This window comes from Mesocricetus auratus, unplaced genomic scaffold (genome assembly GCF_017639785.1).
Source record: "Mesocricetus auratus isolate SY011 unplaced genomic scaffold, BCM_Maur_2.0 Super-Scaffold_4256, whole genome shotgun sequence".
Lineage (NCBI taxonomy): Eukaryota > Metazoa > Chordata > Mammalia > Rodentia > Cricetidae > Mesocricetus > Mesocricetus auratus.
The window spans coordinates 117,866,774-117,889,720 of NW_024429182.1; the positions used below are offsets into that span (position 1 = coordinate 117,866,774).

A 22,947-nucleotide genomic window follows, 5' to 3' on the forward strand; every position below is an offset into this window, starting at 1 on the left:
TGTCAGGATGCAGAACTCTGCCCCTGTTGCAGAAGAGTCTCCCTTTCCCAGACGAGTTTCCGAGCTGTTGTCTGTATGGATGTTCTAGACCTTTCTCCCCTGTGGCGTCCTAGAGGGGAAATCCCTGTACTCTCTATTCTCACCCAGCTGAGACCCCATGCATGCACCTGATGTCTTGGGGTGTATGATAGAAGGCAGGAGGCCACAGGGAAGATGAGTGTCCCAGTCTCTTACTATAGAAACCTTAAGTTCCTCCATCAGCGTGTACCCTTGGCAAGCTTCCAAGGAACACATAATTCTTGTTACTTCCTCACCCTGTTCAGGCTCGAAGGGAGATTTCCTAGGAGTTTCAGCTGCCTAGAAGGTTCTCTAACAAGAGTTCACTGAAAAGGGTTTCGAGCCCGTGTACACTTCCAGTCCTATATGAGCCATTGCTACCAGCATCCTAAAGCCTCGAGTCCCCTTTTCTGATTTGGGAAGGCTTGGGGCTGGCAGGAATCTAGAGACCAGGATCAGTGAGAGTGCTGGGGGTCAGCTAGGTCCTGCCTTGGGTCCCTGGCCCACAGGTGCAGAGCACAGGTGTTGGCAAGGCCCACCAGAGGAAACTCAGCTCCTGTGCCTCCAACAAGACTGCTCAGCCAGACTAGACTTTTGCTTTGTACAAGGGAGAAAGAAAGGGAGCATGGACCAGGGTGGCATTCAGAGGGCAGCCGCTACGGTGTGATGAGAGAGAATGGCATGCACGGTCCCTGTTCATGCATGGCTGGAGCATACCGGTGACACAAGTCCTCTTCACGTAGATCACCCACAGCCCTCATGCCAGGAGAAGAGGAGGAAGGCAGCTCGGTTAGCATAGCATGTGGCTCCCCGGGGACATGGAAAGGACACGAAAGTCCCACAGAGAACACAGCAAGGTAGACAGTGCCCATGATCGTGCCAAGAAGATCCATGGCCACCAGCTGAGTGAGAACCCATCGCTCCTACCCATCATTTTCTTCAAGAGCGCTGCACAGAATCAGCTGTGCCGTCCTAGCGGGACCCATGCACTGAGCTCTGTGGTCACACCAGCAAGTCTGCAAGCCCTGGAAAAGGTTAGGTCTGCAAGATGCAAGGGATGCATCTCTCCTGCGACCAGATCCGCCAACATTTCAGAGGCAGGTTCCCAGAGGGAAGCAAGGAGAAGCGTTGAAATCGGGGGACAGGATTCTCGGTTGTGTTCCCCGGAATGGCTCTCCAGGTAGACTTGTGGGCTCCAGTCCAGGCCTGGAACCTGTGGTTAGAAGGGAAGGGTGAGGAAGGAGGAGGGCAGCAGTTAGTAACATTAGCTGAAGCCGAGACGGCCGGCCGTACCGATCTCACACAGGCTCCCTCCGTAGCTGGGAAGGCATAAGCATGTGAAAGCGTCGATGGCATCCACGCAGGTGGCTCCATTCAGACAAGGGCTTGAGAGGCACTCATCAATGTCTGCAAGAAACCAAGGGCCACCATTAGGACCGCTGCCGGCAATTCACAAGCACCATGGCTTCATTACGGGTGGCCAGCCCTGCGGCTCTCCAGAGGCTGGAAGAGGCCTGGCTGGATTTCCTGAGTGCTGCTGCTGCTGCTGCTGCTGCCCCCGCCGCCATCGCGGACTGCTTGAACCAAAGATCCTGACAGTTTTCTTTGGATGTCTGTGATTCTTGATGAGCAAACTTGGAGCCTTGGAACTAGCTTTTTTCAGGTTGAAGAGATCTGGTACTTCTGTAGCCAAATGCCTTTTGTGAGTCTGAGAATGGAGCTCCTTCGAGATACCTCCTCTCGTGACTGTTTCAAGAAGTCTGAACTGACCATGGACACAGTGGTGGGCAAAGAAACCGGATGTGAAGTTCTTACAGGTTGGTTAGAAGTCTTGCTTCTCCTGGCTTCCTCTACATTTGTGAGACAAGGAAAAGAGAGCAAACCCATGTTCTAGAATGAGACATCTGGAAGTGGTCTGAAGAGTATAGAGCCATGAGAAAATGGCCATATGGGATTTTTACAGGAAACTCACAGGATTTTCAGGGTTGTAGATAGTCTTTGTTTTCAGTAAATAAGATTCAAGAGCATTTATGTAACCAGAGTCTTTTGGGATAGGGAACAAAACCTCACCCAACATTGTGGTCTCCTCCCAGCTTAAACCCTCAAAAGATGGGCATCTTCAATGAGTCGTAATTTCTAGATGGGCACCCATCCTGGCCAGGGGAAGGCAAACATGGGAGGCTGGCTTATTTAGTGTCTGCCTGGATGCTGTTAGTGGGTGCCGACCCATTGCCAGCCTGGGATTCTGTCAGGTGCCCAGACCCCTGTCGCAGCCAGACTCTTCGCCCCTTCTGAGTTTTTGGCTCCAAGGCATTCTTTCTAGCTGAACTGTTTGCAAGACTCGAATTTGTAAATTGTTGACCTTTGCCTCAACTTATCAACAGCAAGCCGAATCAAGAACTGAGCCTCTTAGACTCATCTTTCTACCCCTTTCTGGGAAGCCAGGAGGCCTGGGGAGGGGCTGGGGAAGACTTCTGCTGTCTTCGTATTTGTAACTCCGGAACTGGCCTTGACCTTGTTGTGTACTCCGAGGGTGACCTTGAACTTCTGAGTGTCCTGCCTCCACTTGCTGAGTTCTGGAATTGTAGGTAGGCATCATCGTGCCAGGTTTATGTCATGCTGGCAATCCGACCCAGGGCTTTGAACATTCCAGGCAAGCACTCTGTCAGCTGTGTTACATTGCCAACCTGGAAGAGTCTAATTCTTCATAGGTGCAATCATGTTTACTTGAGGTCCAGGGTCCAACAGTATGCTGATGGATGGTCTCCTCGGGACCAGCAGAGTCTTGACTTCAGAGCAGGAGCTTAATTCATCCTAGGACTTAGATCTTGTGGCCTATAACAGCAAACTAGACTTTTACGTCAGTCCTGTGCTAGGATGGTCAGTGCACTCGCCTTTGCATCTTCACGTTCTGGATCGTCTTGGATAAGTTTCTGCATTTGTGGCCTGAGAATTCCTGGTTCTCTGGTCCCTTGCTCAACCTGTGCTGCTCCCCTCTCCGTATTGCTGTCATCTCTTCTCTTCCTGTGAAGCTCTTGGCTTCATTTCAAGAAGCACACACCATGGATTAGAAACTCACAGTTCCAAGCAACCCCAAAATGCATGGAGGAACTGACTGAAATCCCGACATGCACTTGGTTTCCCAGCATGCACCAGGATTCCCAGCAGCAGCAGTAGCAGCAATAGGTCAGGTCAGTCGGCAGAGAGGAAGCTGGGGGCAGCTCTCCTGCTTCAGGAAAGCTAGTTGTGCTCTCTTTTGTCCATTAGCCTCATTATGGGAGATGGGAAGCACCAGGGCAAGGGGGTTAAGCACATGGAGGCACTAAAGCAGTTGTACAGAGCAGGGGTGAGGCGGCCTCAGGGTAAAAGAACCAGACATCAACTCTGGAGTCCTTGGCAGAACCATGAGACAAAGGGGAGGAAAGTCAGAGGCCTGGTGGAGGCCAGGCCTCGTGGCTTCCAGCTGTTCCAAAAGCTTAGAGAGGGCTGTCATTTGGCCCGGGATATGGGAAGTTGTGTTGTTTTCCTTCTGCATTTGGTCAGGGTATGAAGTTTGAGAACTGCTTCAGGGACCTGGATACCAAGATGAGGATGAGCCACAGTCCTGAGACGTGCATAGCACTGGGTACTTTAGGGAGGCCAACAAGCCTCTGCAGCAGTGGGAGAGGGCGTCTATCCCGTATAGGGCATGCTCAGAAACGCTTGAGCACCTCTCTTCATCTTCCTCTTCCTGCAAGAGCCATTCTGGACCTGATCGCACAGCATGCAATTCTGGGTCAGGTATTTGGGACACCTATTGGTTATTGGGACTAAGAGAAGTAGCTGGGACCTTCTGGACAAGTGGAAGCAGCTGTGGGGAGGGAAGGCTCTGGGCGACGGCAGCCTTAATGGACGAAGAGAGGAAGAGAGGGGACCAGTGCCTGGAAATAATGGATGCCGTGGACCCCCTTTTCCTGCTGTGCTTCTCACAGTGCAGTGGTATGACACTATTATGCCACTGGTGGCCGGGAGACAAGTGAAATGGCTTGCACACGTTGGCAAGTCTGGGGAACAGATTGAGAGAGGTGGAGGAGAGGCAAGAAATGAAACAGGAAGCTGAGTCTCTGTCGCAGGTGAAGGGAGACCTGGCTCCTGGACCGTCAGCATCTTGTTATCATTTATGCTTTCTTCCCCAAGAACTTGTGTGTGGTCACTGAATGGGGATGGGGCACTGTGTGCTTCTTGGGCAAGGCCCTCAAGCAACGTCTCTAATTTGGGAAAGACAACTGTGGGCCTCCTAATAAAGTCTGGAGGAAACAGACTTGCAAATACTTTGGTGTCTAACCCAGACATGTCAGGCCTCTACTTTGAGTAGTTCTTATCTAGATTTGGCCTAAATCAGCGTTCATGGCCTCTAAATACGGTTTCTGGAAAATGCTGAATGGAGAGTGATAGCAGGTGGTTTTCCTTTTTCCTCAAATGATAGCTCAACTAAATGGTTTATCACTCATCAAACAAAGGCAAACAAAACCTTCAATACTCACGGCCCTCTTTAAGTTACTCAGTGCTTAGCCTGCACAGCTGTAGTGGATGACCCTGGGCATAGCCTTCCAGAGACAAGGATGGGAGATTTCTGACTCTAATAAATCCTTTTTTTTCCAAATAAATCCTTTTAGACTCTGATTTTTTGGTTGGGCATCTCACACAGAAGAGAGAAGGATGATAAAAGTACATTTATCAGTCTCAGTTAGCATTTTAAAAGAATGATCTTTACATTTAAAAGTAGACTATTATTATTTGTACACTCCAAGTCTTTCTGCATTTTGAAAGTTGATCTTTAATATACCTTCACTATGCCACTTTTTCAAGTCAGTTAGTTGCCAGCTAAAATAGTTAAGACCTGCTTAAGGACATTTTGGTGAAATGAAGTCAAGGAGGTATATAACATTATATCTGTTATTGTACTATTATATTATATTATCTATTATTATATTATTTGTTGGGTGTGGTGGTTCACACCTGTGATGTCAGCACTCAAGAGGCCGAGGTTAGGAGGACTGCCACGAGTTGGAGGCCAGCCTTGGACGCATCGTGAAATCTAGTTAGAGCAGTATTTTTCAATCATGCTTACCCTTTATAACCGTTGGGACAGTTAATTTTTTTCAAAGACTTTTAAAAAGATGCCAGTGGTGAGTTTCTCTCCAGACCAACAGCCCCAGAGCAGCTTGGGGTGGAGCCCAGGCAGGATCTGACTCAGGAGCTCCCCAGGCGGGTCTAAGCAGCATGGAGTCAGAGGCCCCAGTCAAAAGCTGACTTTGTGTGTTTGCCTTCAGTAACAAGGCAGGAAGAAGCTTTTATTACATTTAATTAATTAATGTGTGGGTGTGGAGGGGGGGTGCTTGCTGTGGCATGATTGTGGAGGCCAGAGGCCAGCTTGTGGGAGCTGCTTATTTCCTTCCACCCTGTGGGTCCTAGGGATTGAACTCAAGGGGTCAGGTTTGGTGGCAAGCCCCTTTACCTGTGGAGCCATCTCGTCAGCCCCGAGTATGATAATTTTTAAGTGGACCAGATTAAGAATCTGAACATTCATGAAGCCAATGTTTTTATTGTTATTATTGTTATATTATCATTGTAGCTATTTTGAGTTTGGGTTTAATTTATCCTAGGCTGACTTGAAATCATTCTGTAGCCCAGGATGACTTTGAACTTCTGATCCTCCTGCCTCAGTCTTGTAAGTACTGAGATTATATGAGTGCATTACCACACACAGTTTTAGATATTTATTCTGAAGCCAAAAGTGCTGGTTACTAATTTATCAAGAACTTGCCTATGAGGGGCTGGAGAGAAGGCTCAGCAGTTAAGAGCTCTGGCTGCTCTTCCAGAGGACCCAGGTTCAATTCCTAGCACCCACATGGCAGCTCACACCTGTCTGTAAGTCCAGTTCCAGGGGATCCGGCATCTTTACACAGACATATATGCAGGCCAAACATCAATGCACATAAAATAAGAATAAATTATATACTTAAAGAAGAACTTGTTTATGGACAGAATACTAAGCAAGGTGACAGGCATTACCAATTCTCTTAGGACTAAACCCAGTTTCTCTCCTTGGGAGAGGATCCCTGGGTATTCAAATATCAGAAGGATAGTGTTGCATCTTGGTACCTGTGACCCTTAGAAGGATCTGAGGTGTGAGCAGTGAGGATGGAGAGTGAGGGAGACACGGATGAGGAAAGGCTGTCCTTGCAGCAGATCGTTGATGTCTCCTCTTTTCTTTCTCCTTTTCCTTTATTTTGGGACAGTGTCTTACTCTGTAGCCCAGGTCAGCCTGGAACTCCCTTAGCCTCCTGGGATTACAGTAAGAGCCACTATGCTGAGAAGAATAAATCCTATTGCTACTTACTTTTACTAATGTTAGGGCGGCCGAGGACGTGAGGTCCCCAACCTCAGAAACTCACTGTGATGTTCAGGCTGGCTTCCTCTTGCCCCAGCCTCCTAAGAGCTAGGATTTTAGGTGTGTACCACTATGCCCAGATGAGGTCACAAGTCTTGCTTGTGACTTTTGTAGGTTGGAAGGAGCTGCTGAGAATGGAGTGACCAGGTATGGAGGGTTTGGCCACATCGTCATTAGGGCCTTAAGGAAATATTGTCCCTGGGGCAGTAAGAAAAGCCCGCACTCTGTGTCCTTGGGAGCCCTCAGGTTTTGGCCTGTAGAGAGTGGCCCCAATGAGGTGAAGGGTGGGTAGATAGCTGCCTACTGTTGGTACACACACATATTTAACATGCATGTGCCAAGTATGAAGCATGTTCACTATATATGAATGTGTACTCTACAGTGAGGCATTAATATGCAAGTATATTAATATCTAAGAATACAGAATCTTTTGTGTTTGATTTCTCTGGCCACCAGATAAATCTAGTTAGTTGGGTTTCCCCTAGGAGTCATTCCTCCATTTTTGAGTGTGTCTCAGGAATAAAACCCCTTATGAGAGCCCCTGCTTTAGTACAGAGAGGCTGGGGACAGGGACACTGGGGAAGTGGGGAGACTTAACCCAAGAGTATGGGCTTGGAGGTACCTGGTAGCATTTGGTGCTGAATAGATAAGATGTGAAGTGACCATATAGTGGCAGCTGGAGTCTGAGCATCTCGTTTGGGGGAGTAACCTTCGATCAGAGGATCCCCACTTTCCTCCCACACTCCACTCGCCAGCTCTTGGCCCACGTCAAAAGCCTCTAGGGCAGTGGTCCTCAACCTGTGTGTCATGACCCCTGGGGGGTGTTGAACAACCCTTTCACAGGGGTCACCACACAGATATTAACAATACAATCCACAACAGTAGCAAAATCGCAGTTATGAAACAGCAACAGAAATAATTTTATGGTTGGCAGTCACAACCACATGAGGGGCTATAAAAAGGCTTGCGGTTTTAGGAAGGTTGAGAACCACTGTTCTAAGGTGATGGGAGTCCATGGGAAAAAGGACACTGGTCACAGCTGCAGATTTCTCAGTTGGGTGTCAGGAAGAGGACCTAGAACCTGGAGGGCTACAGGGGCTCTTCTACCCGTCTAACCCCAGCCTTGGCCAGATGGGCACCACCATACCCAGGCTTTTACCTGTGTGCTAGGGACCCGAACTCAAGTTCTCATGATTGTATGGCAAGTTCTCTACTGACTGAGTCACCCCCTCAACCTTTAGAGTTCAAAAATATTCTGCTTTTGAGACAACTGATAGCTTAACGGGAGACTACTAACCAAGTGCATTGCTGGACTTGGCTTTTTTCTCCTAACCTTTTTCAATGAGATTCTCTAGAAAGTGAAGTTGTGATTAACTTATGCCTTTTACTCCTGTCACTGCCTGTCTCTCCTTGGTCAGCCTCTACATGAGTCCCCTTCTGGAGACTGACTGCAGGAGTCTTCAGTCTGTCTAGTACCTGTCTGCATTCTCAAAGCTACCGAGGGCTTCCCCATGCCACAGTGTTGGTCAGTGTGGCCAGTGTGCCACAGGCATGTTTCTAGGTAGGTCCCTGAACCACAGGGTTCCTGTATACAGAACCTAGAGGATGAGTAGTGTCAAGAACCCGGCTGCCTGGAGACCAGAAAGGCCTCTGAGCCCTTGAGGATGGCTTTGCATCAGTTCACCCTGGAAACCCTGCCTCCCTGTGCTTCAAGCCCCTAACATCTGGGGCGCTTTTTCTCTGACTGTGAAAACGGTCCCAATACAGTGGGAGGATCAAAGTGTCCCCCAGTGTAGAGCTCCTGGAGCTTGGTGCCTGGGAGCGAGTGGAGGTGAAGCATTGTATCAGCACAGTCCTGATTGGGGGTGGGTGGGTGGGAACACAGTCTAAAGTCAGCACGGAGCCAAAGAGACTTCACAGTCCCTCAAACCATGCAGGTTTTAGCACCCCACAAAACACATATTTGGACATAAATGGCCTAGCAGATGTACTTTGTCATCTTCCAGTTACTTGGGGACAGGGAGGCGAACAGGATTTCTAACGCTACCTACATAGGTACGCTCTCCCTGTGCCAAGTACAGATGGTGAAGCCCGAATATGAACGCTCACGTGAGCTAACCCCAATGGAAGCAAGGCTCTCATCCTCACAAGTGCATGCTGTGGGCATGGCATGAAGCTCAGGGCCGGCTTTGCTCAAATCTAAATACTATTTCGTCTTCTCTAGTACTGTTCGAGTTTCATGGATAAGCCTCAGAGAGGTTTAGAGCATTCTCTGACACAGCCCAGCTGACCTTTGAGCTTTAGAGCTACTACACCTCCTTCTGGATTAGACTTGCTCACACCCCAAACATAGATAAAGGAAGAAGACCCCCAAACATACCTGCACCAGTTGACTCTGCTTCTCCTGAGCCTTCTGCAGAAGAGGGGCTGGGGGTGTCTGTCAGGGATATGGTTGTTTCTGCTGTTTGGGTCTCCTCTCCCGAGTATGAGGAGATCGGGGATTTGATTTCTTGATGTGTCTCTGCAGGGCTCTGGGTAGGCTGGGCCCCCTCGAACTCTGGGAGTGTGGTGCTGCTGACAACATTCAGCTCTGAGGTATGGTCAGACCATTCCCCACTGACTTCAGTCCTGTCTCCAGAAGCCACGGGAGCAGCAGAAGGCATGCCTGAAGTGTCTGCGTCTACACTGGAGGTAGTGGTAGATTCTCCACTCACTTCCAGAGCAGCAGACCCTTCCCTAGTACCTTCCTGAAAGGTCCAAGAGGTGCCGCCCACCTCCATGCCTGAGGTTGTCACTTCCAGACCTGCTTCATGGAAGGCAGAGGTGATTTCATGCAGATCTGGGAACCCAGACTGTTTACTGCTGGCCTCAGGGGCAGCGGATGCTCCCATTCCAGCCTCCGGGTAAGCCGATGACTCGCTGCTGGCTTCTGGGACGGATGCTTCTACCCCAGACCCTGGGAAGTTTGTCACAGCTCCACTAAGGTCCTCAGATGCTGAGGCTTCCCCACTGGCCTCAAAGAGGCTGGGAGTATATGTCACAGAGGGCCCTTGGCCAAGTTCCTGGGAGACGGTTGGTTCTGTCACAGCCTCCATTAACTCTGAAGTGATTAAAGTGACTTCCGGAAGCCCTGAGGTTTCCCCACTGCCAGTTGTGGCAGCTGTGGATTCTCCACTTATGTCAGTGCTGCTAGAAAAGTCCCCACTAAAATATGGAGAGCTCGGTGGCTCTGTGCTGGGTTCCAGCCCAGACTGTAGTGTGCTTAGGTCCAAAGACCCGGAAAGATCCCCAGACATATCTGGGGTTCCAGATTGGGTACCACTGAGTTCCAAAATGCCCGAAGGCCCTTCTCCAGCTTCTTGAGCAGTTGGAGCCTGGGTTATAGATTCCACCAAAGTTCTGTCTACAAGAGACACAGTAGGGAAACCCGAGGCGAGTCCACTGCCATCATAAGCTCCTGAGGGTAAGCTGCTCCCAGTCTCAACTCCTGAGAATTCTCCACTGACTTCAGCTACTCCGCTTGGGAGGCCACTGAGTTCTGGAGCTGGTGATGTGAAGCCGCTGGCATCAATTGCTCCAGAAGACTGGCCACCGCCGTCCACCTTCCCAGATGTGCCAGACAGGTCCATCTCCCCCGAAGGGAGGCCACTGAGTTCCACTGATCCTAAGCCTTCTTCTTCTTTAAAAGTGGTAGGGGTCACTTCAACGAAAGTGCTGTCCACAAATGTAATGCCAGAAGAGTCCCCACTACCACTCATGCTGCCAGAAACCAGGTCAGGGGTTCTGGGGGTTGTTCCACTGGACACTGGCAACCCTGAGGGCTGCCCACTGAGATCTGGAAGCCCAGAGGTTTTTCCGCTCACAAAGGTTATGCCGGAGGACTGGCCACTGCCAAAGAGAACTCCAGACCCCTCTCCACTGACATCTAGTTGCCCAGAGGACAGTCCGCTAAGCTCAGTCACTCCAGATGTCCCGCTGGCGTCAGGAATCCCAAATGTTCCCTGACTGACATCAGAAGACCCAAACGGCTGTCCACTAACATCGAAAAATCCAGAGGTTTCTCCACTGACATCAGGCGACCCAGATGCCTGGCCACTGAGTTCAGTGCCTGAAGTGACACCGCTAATGTCCCCACTACTGTCCAACTCACCGAGGGGCAGCCCCGACACTTCTCCTGCACCACTGATACCGATGGTTCCCCTTCCTTCCTGTTCACTGGCAGTGGTGGCTGTGACCACTTCCACTAAGGTACTGTCCACTAGGGCGACAGTGGGGAACCCGGATGGAAGTCCACTAAAGTCAGGCAGGCCAGAGGAGGGGCCACTGCCCACATCCACTCCAGAATACTCACCACTAAGTCCAGAGGGAAGGCCACTTGCTTCTGGAATTTGGCCACTTCCTAGAGTTCCGGTAGGTAGCTCGCCAACGTCCGGGGCTCCAGAAGCAGAACCTGCCAAATCTTCTTTTCCAGAAGGCAATCCACCAAGGTCCTCAGCTCCAGATGCTGAGGTCTCTAGGACTTCTTTTCCAGAAGGAAGTCCACTGAGGTCATCCCCTACCCCAGAAACAGAGGTCTCCAGATCCTCTCTTCCAGCAGGAGGCCCAGTAACACCTACTCCTGAAGCAGAACTCTCCAGATCTTCCCTGGTAGAAAGACCAAGATCCTCCACTCCAGAGGCAGAAGTTTCTAGACCATCACCTCCAGAAGGAAGGCCACTCACACCCTCTACTCCAGAAGCAGAAGTTTCTGTAGCATCTCCACTGGAAGGAATCTCACTGAAATAGCCTCCAGAGGCAGAAGTTTCTAGACCCCCTGCTTCAGTAGGGAGTCCACTGAGGTCCTCTACTCCAGAGGCGGATGTTTCTAGACCTCCTGCTTCAGTAGGGAGTCCACTGAGGTCCTCTACTCCAGAGGCGGATGTTTCTAGACCTCCTGCTTCAGTAGGGAGTCCACTGACATCCTCTACTCCAGAGGTGGATGTTTCTAGACCTCCTGCCTCAGTAGGGAGTCCACTGACATCCTCTACTCCAGAGGCAGAAGTTTCTAGACCCCCTGCTTCAGTAGGGAGTCCACTGAGGTCCTCTACTCCAGAGGCGGATATTTCTAGACCTCCTGCTTCAGTAGGGAGTCCACTGACATCCTCTACTCCAGAGGCGGATGTTTCTAGACCTCCTGCTTCAGTAGGGAGTCCACTGACATCCTCTACTCCAGAGGCAGAAGTTTCTAGACCTCCTGCTTCAGTAGGGAGTCCACTGACATCCTCTACTCCAGAGGCAGAAGTTTCTAGACCTCCTGCTTCAGTAGGGAGTCCACTGAGGTCCTCTACTCCAGAGGCGGATGTTTCTAGACCTCCTGCTTCAGTAGGGAGTCCACTGACATCCTCTACTCCAGAGGCAGATGTTTCTAGACCTCCTGCTTCAGTAGGGAGTCCACTGAGGTCCTCTACTCCAGAGGCGGATGTTTCTAGACCTCCTGTTCCAGAAGGGAGTCCACTAATGTCCTCTATTCCAGAGGCAGAAGTTTCTAGACCTCCTGTTCCAGAAGGGAGTCCACTAATGTCCTCTATTCCAGAGGCAGATGTTTCTAGACCTCCTACTTCAGTAGGGAGCCCACTGACATCCTCAACTCCAGATCCTGAAGTTTCTAGACCTCCTGCTTCAGTAGGGAGCACACTTATGTCCTCTATTCCAGAGGCAGAGGTCTCTAGACCCTCTCTTTCAGTAGGAAGCTGGGTGACATCCTCTGTACCGGAAGCAGATGTTTCTAGACTTTCTCCTCCTGAGGGAAGTCCACTCAGGTCTCCCACTCCAGAAGCAGAAGTTTCTAGAATTTCCCCTCCAGTAGGAAGTACACTGATGCCCTCTATCCCAGAGGTAGATATTTCTGGACCTTCTTGTCCAGAAGGAAGTCCACTGAGGTCCTCTACTCCAGAGGCAGGTGTCTCTAGATCTCCTGTTTCAGTAGGGGTCCCACTGATATCCTCTACACCAGAGGTAGAAGCTTCTAAACCACCTCCTCCAGAAGGAAGCCCGCTGATATCTCCTGCTCCAGAAGCAGATGCTTCTGTCGTTTCCCTTCCAGAAGGCAGCCCACTAAGTTCTCCTGTTCCAGAGGTAGAGCCTTCTAGGCCCTCACCTCTAGAGGGCAGCCCGCCAAGTGTGGGAGTGGGGGACCACTCCACTCCTTCTCCATCCCCCGAGGCCAGTCCGCTTTCTACGGGCAGGCCCGAGCTCACCGTGGGGCTGAGGCCACTGGCGTCAAGGTCACCAGAGGGAAGTCCACTTTCACTGCCCCCTAATGGCTGCCCACCGGAGCCGAGATCTCCTGAAGCTTCTCCACTGCCTGTGAAGTCACCACTGAGGTCATGCGGCCCTGATGCCTCCCCAGAGCCTGGCAGCTCTGTCCCACTCGGCGATGCAAGCGATGCTGTAAATGGCTCCTCTGAGGTGGAAGGCTCCTCTGAGGTGGAAGGCTCTTCTGAGGCAGAGGGCTCTTCAGTGGCAGAGGGGGTTCCGGTGTGGTCCTCTGCTGATGGGATGGTGGGGAGCCACGTGGGAGGGATCCCTGAAGGAGAGAAGGCAGTCAAGGTAAAGTGTGGAATGCTGAACTCTGCTCCATTGCAAAGTCACACGCGGATCCGAACTCCCTCCCTCCCGCACAAAACGTCTCTCAAGAGTGCAGGCGTCCGGCAGATGACTGCTAAGAGATCTGTTTATTTATTTATTTATTTCTGGCAGAGGAGGCAGAAAGGGGAGAGAGGAGTGAAGGAAGAGGAGACAGGAGAAGGAGGGAGGAAGGAAGAAGAAAGGAAGGGATGAGAGGAGAAGAGCAGGCTGGGAAGCTCCTTCTACACCCTCAGGGCCACAGGCTGTATGAACTGTTCCTTTTGGGACTCTAAATGTCACCATCTATACTACCTACTGAACATGGGGGCCGCCACTGAAGAAAAGGAAGCTCCTCCTTCAAGAGCTTCTATATTATCTCATATCTAACTCATGGTTTTCAGAGTGTGGTCCCTGGGCTACCATCCTCAGTGTCTCCTGGGGTCTTGGCCAACAGATAAATTCCAAGCCCCTACCCCAGTGCTCTCCTGATAGAGAAGCGGGGTGTCCAAGCTTAGGGACTGTTTCCCCAAGCCCTCCCAGCAATGCTGGTGTTGCTGGAGTGGGAGAACCCATCTCTAGGTCAGGTGGTGCTGTGCATAAAGATGCCTTCATTTCCAAGCTGGGGCACCTATTATTACAGAGGATCTGGAAAGTAGAGAAGAAAACCAAAACAACCTCACAATTTAAAATATGGTCACATTTCCCCCTCTGCCTTGTTTTTGTCGCTATTTTCAAAACAATTTATATCTGGATTTGGTAGTGCAGACCTGTAATCCAGGCTACTTAGGAGCAGCAGGATCCCAAGGTCAAGACCTGCCTGGGCTATAGTGAGTTCAAGGGCGTCCACCAAACTGCCACCCTCATCTGGGCATTCCATAGCAGGCATTCGTGTGGGTTCAGTGTGCGTGGCTCCAGGCTATACTCCAGAGCCTGGCTATACCCACCTGGAAGTGGGGATGTGCCCTCTGGGGTGGACGCTGCTTCCCATCCAGTCTGCTTTTCTGATTCAGTGGTGAAGTCTGGCCCCGCTGTTGTCTCTGACTCCAATGGGACAGCGTCCACACCAGGCCCCATCTGAGTGACGATCCCGTCCTCTATGTCGGAAGGTGATGTGGGCGTGCCACCTTCTTCTCCTCCCGGAGAGGGCGCCACTGACACACCTGAAGGAGATGTGGGAGGTGAGGTCCTGCCTTTGACACAGAGAAGCAAGGGGACCCTGAGGTCCACCTGGCCAGTGCAAAGCCTTGCTGACACCCCCAACCTCTAAGCCAGCAGGACAGCTGTTTGCCACTGTATCTGTTGTATAATGCCACCATGTATCCTCTGTCCCTAGCAACTTAGGACAGAGTGGTCTGGGATGTCTCTCTCTACAGGCTATCCTATATGCTGGACCTAAATAAAACTTTTATGCTTATAAATATGTTTCACCTTAATAAAGATGAGATTCACCTAATAAGCAGGGACTTGTTATGCGACTCGGCCAAGGTCAATGGCTTAGAAGTACCAGGGCTAATCTTTCCGTTCAAGATCTAACATGATAGTGTCCGTCTTGAAGGCAGAGCTAGGGTCTGAGTATGCCAGGTCCCGAAACAGGAGGCTCATCTTTAAATTCCACACTGCTATCATGGTATTTGCAGTGGGCAGGGCGATCTCAGGATTCACTGATAAGGGGAAACTTCTGATTTGGGGGAAGCCCCCACCCTGGAAGAGCTCAGGAAGGAACCAGAACTTCTCTACGGGGCAATAAGAGGTTTAAAGCCTGGCATGGTGATTCACACCTCTGATCTCAGCATTTGGGAGGCAGAGGCAGGCAGATCTCTGTGAATTCAAGGTCAACCTGTTCTACATAGCAAGTTCTTGGCCAGCCAAGACTACATAATGAGATCCTGTCTTAAAACAGATAAATGAAAAATAAACAAATAAAAAAGACCCTTGAGTCCCCTGAAGGTCTGGGGTAGGCAGTGGAAATTACGGTTGGAAATTTACAGGGTGGGTTTGCTGGCTTGACCTCTGTTGCCCACTGCAAAGACCTAGTCTGGGACAGGGGCAACAGGAAGTTGAGGCAGGAGGATCAGAAGCTCAATGCCAACTTTGGAAATATGAGACCCTTTCTCAAAATAAAAAAAAAACTGAAGTTAAAAGATGTCCCTGGAAGTCTGGGAAACCTGGAGGCCATCGGTTTTTTCCCCTTTTAGTTGAAAACAATTCTGGAGGGCTGACGAGACTGCTCAGTGGTTGAGAATGTGTAGTCTTCTTGCAGAGGACCTGAGTTCAGATCCCAGCACACACACACACACACACACACACACACACACACACACACTCCCCCCCACAATTAAAAATGGTAAAAATACATCTTAAGGAGTTAAGATAATTTGGGACTCACAAGAGACTGCAAGAATACTCAGCTTTGGTGTGTCATGTTGGAAACAGGCAGCCTGCAGTTGCTATTCTGGTGGGTGCATCGTTACCCTATACGGATGCTGTGAGGATCCAACCAATCAGAGCCCAGCATATCTCTCTCAACTGTGTAAGCGGTAATGGTGGCCGATACTACAGTTGTAGTGCCTACCCAGTGTGTATCAGTTAAGCTTGTAGGTGGCTGGTGCTTGACAAGGAACACCAGGATTATCTGATTAAACTCATCACAAAAATATTTACAAGAAGAGAGTTCGACAGGGATGTACAAATTAAAAACAATATGTAACATCATATATAAACACATATGGAGTGTTTCACATACGCTACCCCAATTAGTACTTGTCTGCAACTTCCTTTGAAGTAGGGACCATTTGTCACTATTCATAGAGAAAGCAATAAGGAAGTCCTCCCAGACAGATGGGGTGACCACCGTACCTCGGAAACAGAAGGCATGGTGCCTGGACAATGGGTCTGGAAGGCCGGTCTGGTTGGGGTAGAGGTAGACAGTTCTCACGCCCGGTTTGTCCCCACCGCAGGCAGGCCGAGGGGTGACGATGGGGTACCGGAGGCTGCCATCTGCCAGCCAGCCAGCATAGCACTTGTCCAGGCCGTGGCTCCAGGCAGCGTAGAGCTGGCCAGTGGAGGCCAAGGTGGCATTTTGGGCTTCACAGAAGGACTGTGCTTCCTGGAAGGTGAACTGCTCCAGGCGTGTGACAAAGAACACTTCCCCTGGGGACAGAGACAATGGCAGTGCAATGGTTCACGTGTGTCATCAGCAGAGTTCAGAACTCTTGGCACCCCTACCCTGCTCACCAGGGCTGTTCGCCAGCCTATGTGGCACACAGTCCTGTAGAGCCCTGCTCCACTCAGTCACACCCAAGGCCACACCCCTTAGATCTCTTGGGATCCTGGGCAGTAGAGACAATGTCACAATTGAGCTGGGCTGAGCTAGTCAGTCTCTGGGGAGCTGGCTTCTACCCCTCCTTATTTAGGCTCTCCAGTCACACCCAGGCACCCTTCCCTTGACTAATACAGGTGGCTCTTAGCTCCCTGATCCCCCAGACCCCTCAGGAGCTCGGCGACTGCTGTGGACCTGATGCACAGTCCTCTGTCTCAGCAGCCACATATCGCCCAGGACCTGTCTGGCTTAGGGGGCTCACATCCACCCAGCATTTGTTTGTGCCAGGCACTTTTTATGTGTCTCAGTTAATACTCAGAAAAACCCTGAATGCGGGCATAAAGTAGCCATGTTTTACAGATGGGGAAACTGAGGCTCACAGAGGCCTAGTGGACATGCTGAAACTTTTCTAGAATATGGCCATTTTTCAAATTGGGCTCAGTGGAAAAGCAATTTGGTGACATGCATGGAGTCATGCGGTTGAGTAAGCTTGGGCGATGCTGAGATACAGAGAGATAAGAGGTTTGGGGCTATAGGACTTCTCCCAGCCTCTGATGTGGTCATAGGCATCGGGACTCTATAAGGCTGAGGGTGCGTCCAACATTTGTTTAATAGAAATCGGTCAATTCATCCACTGAACTCACTTCTGAAGGACCACTGTCACACTACAACGTGAGGGAGAAAGCCTATATATAAGCCTTTGGTGGAGAGGGAAACTTGAGTTGAAAGAGGTGAGGGGTGGGCCTCCTTTCCATATCGAAGGTTGTGTGGGGGCAGGCCTGGGTTGGTGGCGACAATTTTATCCCTCTTCCGTGACTGTCCCTTAGTCCCTGCTGGCCTGCAAATGGGAATGTGATAATATGGCCTGTACCCTCAAGCTTGTCCACGTAGCAGTAGACATCATAGGTTTCCGATGATGGGCGCACACCATAGGTCCTGACTCCAGGGCTGCTGTCCTTGTCGCCTACACATGGGGTCCGTGGGCTCACAATGGGGTACCTGTGAAAGAGGATGGGAAGGGGGTGAGGGTCTGTCTTGAGTGTAGGAAAGATCTTGGGTCATGTTTATGCATCATGTCTCTTGATCATCTGGTGGACTTTGGAAGAGAGTCTCCTACACAAGGGTACACTCTGTCAAGATGCAGGACATGGGAGTGCTTGAATGGGGTCTCTAGGAGCTTCTTCTGTTTGTCTCTTGGAGGGAAATGACTAAGAACTTGGCATAGCACAGTTCCTGCCACCATCTTCCAGAACATGCGTGTGTGTGATTTAGGGAAGTATGCAGTCACTGGTGACTTCATTAATCCACCAAGTGCTGGGTGACCACCGTGCTGGATGTTGAGTCAGGCTGGGGGCTCCTTGGTTGGGGCTGGGAATGGTAGGCTCGTCCTTTACCTGACAGTCTGGTCCTGCAGCCATCCGGCATCACACTGCTCATAGCCTGCCTCATAGGCAGCCTGGAGCTGCTCTGGTGAGGCCATGACTGCCCCGGTTTGCACGCAGGCCTGCTGCGCCTCTTCGAATGTCAGAGAGTATCTGGTGGAGCCTGGGCGATAGTGGAATACAACTCCTGGGTGACAAGGAGAGGGGAGAAAGAAACAGAGGTAAGACTGATGTTCGTGGGGCCCGTTCTAAGCTTGGCTCCTCCATGTAGACATAATGGATAGATCTGGGCGATTCCACCTGAAGTTCTACTTGGTGACATCATGAGTGTCATGGTAAATGGCCGTGTCCATCTGTCTATCCCACGTGGGGACACCATCAAGACCCTTTACGGAGGCTACACTAGAATGCTCTTCCCATTTGTATATTTGTATTTGAAGATCAGCTGGGCTCTGTGCTGAGTGACGTCCCTGTCCAAGTTCCTGAGGATAGAGAACACCATCCGCCTAGCCCAAGGGCTGCAATCATTTTCCAGAAGGAACCAGATAACCATATAGTCTTGCTATATAAACCAGACTGGCCTTGAGCTCACAATTCTCCTGCCTCGGCCTCCTGTGATGAAGTTACAGATATGTACCATCCTGCCTGGTCTCTAGGACAGGCCTTATGGGCCATTCGACTTCTGTTACGATTGCTCAACTCAGCCGCAACTGTCCTGAATTAGCCACAGACAAAGTCTTAAATATGGGGGTGTGGCTTCGATCTAATCATACTTTATTTGTGGGCACTGAAATTTGAAACTTACATGATTTTCAGATGTCACAAAATCTCTCCCTTTGACTCCCTCTTCCTCAATTATTTAGGGATGTGGAGGTGTTCTTAGTTCACAGGCTGCCTCAGAGTAGCTGTATTCAGCTTGTTCACTAAACTTTGCTGATTTGTTTGTTTGTTTTGTTTTTCGAGACATGGTTTCTTTCTGTGGCTTTGGAGGCTGTCCTAGAACAGGCTGGCCTCGAACTCACAGAGATCTATCTGTCTCTGCCTTCTGAGTGCTGGGATTAAAGGCCTGCACCACCACAACCTGGCTTACTTGGTTGATTTTTATCCAGGCAAGGCTGTGGGGTCACCCAGAGCAGTGGTTTTCTTTTTTTTCTTTTCTTTTGGTTTTTACGAGACAGGGTTTCTCTGTATTGTTTTGGAGGCTATCGGTCCAGCCCAGCCTCGAACTCACAGAGATCCACCTGCCTCTGCCTCCCCAGTGCTGGGATTAAAGGCCTGCGCCACCACCGCCCGGCTAAGAGCAGTGGTTTTCAAGTGGGTCTGTTTTGTCTTGTGGTGCTGTCACTGACTCATTATACAGCATGGTTTCCACAGTTGACTTCATTTGGAGTCAATTATTTGTGGTCGAAGAGTGGACATAACTGCCTCGCCTGCCCCCCAGGAGTGCACTTACCCCCTGGTAAGTGGGGCTGGCCAGGGACCTCAGCTGCACCTGGGGCGAGGGTCACTTGGACCACTAGGTCCTCACTGGTGAAGGCTGTGGCTGACTCCAGCCCAGGTGTGGCTTCCTCAGGAAAGTCCCAGGGCCTGGTGGCTTCTTCAGTGCCCTCCTCAGGGAAGGCTGTGACCCTCACACCAGAGAAAACTGTGAGGGCCTCCTCTGGCTCTGAGACAGTGGGGGACAGGTCGAACATGGGCTTTGCGGTGAGGATCTCATTGCCCCGGACTTCTCCCTCCGTGGTATTTTGGGGCAGGGGCAGCTCCAGGTCTGGCCAGGTCACTGTCTGGATGGTGATGTCGTCTTCGCCACCCACCCCGAAGAAGTTCTCTGGGATGTCTATAAAGTCTTCACCTAGGACAGGACGCAAAGACAAACTTCAGCGCTCAGCCTGGGGCCCTTTCGAGGAGACAGAAACTGAATGTGTGTGCTCCACTTTCCCCTTCTTGGCTGGAGCCAGGCACCTGGCCCTGCCCACCACAAAGGCCTGAGGTTCTGTGGCTCCTCCATACCCTTGGGGTGGCTCCAGAACCACCCACAGGTGCCGAGCTTTTTCCTGGAGTGCTAGAGCCCCTTATACAACCCAAGTACCACTGCTGGACTCCTACTTCCTCTTTTGGCTGCTTATAATTTCCCGTACAGTGTAAGCGCTATTTCAGCAGCTGGGACAGTGTATTGTTTGGGGGACAATGGCAAGAAAAATTCTGCACATGTTCAGTATGGATGCAGTTAAATTATTCATAAAAACCCGAGGTTGGCCTGATTTGTAGAAAGCACTAGGATACTCATGCTATATTGGCCAGCCAGCTCACTGCTTATCTATCAAACAAAATCATTTCCTATTTCCACCTTCCCACCAGCTGCCACTTTGCCCCTGTGTGTCCAATGGGACCAGGTGAATCAGTGATTAGGGAAATCCTGAATCTTGCCGTGGTGAGTTGTGCAACCGATGCAGGCATTGTCGGAGAGCTGCCTGCCTCAGAGTCCTGGACAAATGAGGGGCTGGCAGGCACGAGGTAGTTATTAATAAAGAGAATGCTCATGAGGGTGATACTTCCAAAGAGTATTCTCTTTATTAATAACTACCTCGTGTCTGCCAGCCCCTCATTTGCCTGCATTGGTTCATTTTTTTCCTCCAAGAATTAGGAATTATGACTTGCAGTGTATTAAATAGAAGATAAAAACGTACTTAAAAACTTTGTTCCAATTTTTCCAAATGAAGTTACAGAACTTTCCCCTACTATTACAGAAAGGCTGTTTAGGTGCATCCAGACTAAAAGGGAAGGTACCAGTGGGCTCATGCCCTCTGACAGACCCCACCTCCTCTCTATCAGAGGGGTTGGGGTCCTGACTTCTCCAGCATTGTGCAGCAAGGGGGCAGAGCTGAGAATCGAACCCAAAGGAAAAGCAACTCTTTGGAGCATATGCTGCTCTATGTGGATCCGATGCAAACAGAGCTGGATGCACTGTGACCTCCATTGCCACAACCGGGAGGGAGATGCTAAAAATGCGGGATCCCGGAACACAGAGGTACCTTCCCAGGATCTTGCTGGGACCTGATTTCGGTGGCAGACCTCCCTCCCCACCTTCAGCACCAGCCCCACCTGTATAACAGATGGCGTCGTAACGGGATGAGGGATCCGGATAGCCTGTCTGGTTGGCGTGCAGATAGACAGTCCTTACACCCAGAAGGTTGCCCCCGCAGTTGGGCCGAGCCTTGGAGATGGGGTAGCGCACACTGCGGTCCGCCAGCCAGCCGGCGCTGCACATGTCCATCCCGCCCTGCCAGGCCAGGTAGAGCTGGCCCGTGGTAGCCAGCCGCGCCCCCAGCCTCCGGCACTCATTGGCTGCCTCCTGGAAGGTGAACTTCTCCGGGGATGTGGCATAAAAGACCTCGCCTGTGAAGGACACACGACACTAGATGAGGGTTTCACTCCCATCCTACCCTGCCTGTGCCCCCCAAGAGATTCACATGTTTTCTCGGAGGTTTATTCTTTTTTCCGTGGTTCTCCGTCGGTATCTCATGACTTGTCTATCACTCCCCAGTGTCCATTCCTTTCTGAACTTTTGGGTAGGATGCCATCAATCTCCTAACAAGGACCTCCTCCTCCCTAAAACAGACAAGCTGCTGAAAGAGCAAAGCATGAAGCAACCCTGAAATCGGAAGCACCTGTGGCCCGGGTGACTGCCGTTCATCTTCCCACCACTAGGGGAGCTTTCCTCTAACACAGACACTGCTCATTCCTAGGACGCCATCCCAAATTCAAATTCTGCTTAGAAAAGCAGGCCTTACCTTTGACTTCTTAGAGTACTGGCTCCCAAACCAGGGCCAATCGTACCCAAAGAGGCCATTATGGGATAATTTTAGGTCTTCCAGCTTTTAAACAATACTCCCTAAAACCTGCCAAGGTTGTGCTTGAGGATGAGGTAGGGGTAGGAGGTAGCTGATCACTAACTGGTTCCAGATGTCCTTGTTCAGTGGCAGTTCAGACCAACTGTTGTATTTGTCTTGGGCTAGTCAAGCATGGGGACACAAAAGCTTGCTTTTTAGTAGAGGCCTCAGTGGGTAAGGAAGCTGGGCTATGTCACCACCAGTTTTTTTTTTCCTAGCTGGAGGAGCTTGGGAGATATGGGAGGCATGCTCAAAGAGTGTTGGGGATGTCCAGGGAGATAAATGGGTGCAGATGGGAGAGGGGTGCCCTCTACATGTCAGGGTAACACTATGTTCAAAATTGGTACCCTCAAAGAAGAGAGGAATGATGTAGGTTTTTCCCTCAAATAGTCCATCAAAAGGCCTGAGGTAGGATTTCATGATGGGGGCAGTGACTGGGGAACATGTTTCCTCAGAAACTGTGTGTCTGTGGTGTGTGCCCTAGAGTGGCCTAGGGTGTCCCTCTTGAGTGGGAAATGGAGGCCTGGGCCGCCACTGAGCTACACCCCAGTTCTAAGCCTGGCTTTGATGGCACCATGGACCTCAAGACAGGGCTGGTTTGGCCAGAGACGCTGAGGTTCTGGATAAGAGAGACAGTCCCAGAGGACTTTGGAATTTGGGGTTTGGTGGGAGCACAGGACCATCCCCCTTCATGGCAGGAGAGGACCGAGCGAGGGTCCTGGCCCAGAGGAGGCCTTGTATAGCTATCCCAAATGTGAGCTGGGCGATGAGGAAGGGAGCTGGTGTTTTCACTATGGGAGGGGTCGCCTCACCTTCCATCTCCTCAGCGAAGCAGTACACATCATAGGTCTCATTGGTGTCTCGGATTCCGTAGGTTCTCACTCCAGGAAACTCATCCTTGTCTCCATAGCAGCCTTCCCGAGGAGTGTGGATGGGGTACCTGTTGGGAAGCCAACATGGGAGTGTGACACTGGGATCAGAGGAAGCCCAAGGTCACTGTTTGTGTAACCTTCACCTTCATAGGAGGAGGTCAAGGCATAATACTACCTCTGTCCAAGCCTGCTCTGAATGCTGGCTTCCCTCCAGTCCCAGTGCTCCTCACTGACCAGACAGCCTCTGTCACTGTATATTCCTGGTACCAAACTCACTCCCCCCAGGGTAGACACTTTTCATGTAAAAGGTCAGCATCTTGTGGGTTTTGTAAAACTACAGGCCTCTGTGGTGACCACTTTCATAGCATGGAGCAGCTACATGTAGCCA

At 50.7% G+C, this 22,947-nt stretch overlaps 1 protein-coding gene across 3 annotated transcripts in view; it reads right to left on the minus strand.

Moving 5' to 3' along the window:
- The window catches only part of Acan (aggrecan), a 59,912-nt gene that overhangs the window by 5,961 nt on the left and 31,004 nt on the right, over positions 1-22,947 (minus strand). Inside the window, exons 5-13 of one of the 3 annotated variants that reach the window (XM_040730009.1) lie at positions 22,500-22,627; positions 20,900-21,193; positions 19,251-19,649; positions 17,810-17,984; positions 17,287-17,414; positions 15,953-16,246; positions 14,041-14,256; positions 8,871-13,055; positions 1,351-1,464 (exon numbers count right to left, since the gene is read on the minus strand). In XM_040730009.1, the coding sequence (XP_040585943.1) occupies positions 1,351-1,464; positions 8,871-13,055; positions 14,041-14,256; positions 15,953-16,246; positions 17,287-17,414; positions 17,810-17,984; positions 19,251-19,649; positions 20,900-21,193; positions 22,500-22,627 (5,933 nt within the window). The remainder of the gene's footprint in view (positions 1-1,350; positions 1,465-8,870; positions 13,056-14,040; positions 14,257-15,952; positions 16,247-17,286; positions 17,415-17,809; positions 17,985-19,250; positions 19,650-20,899; positions 21,194-22,499; positions 22,628-22,947) is intronic. The other 2 variants (XM_040730019.1, XM_040730016.1) reach the window with 2 other exon arrangements.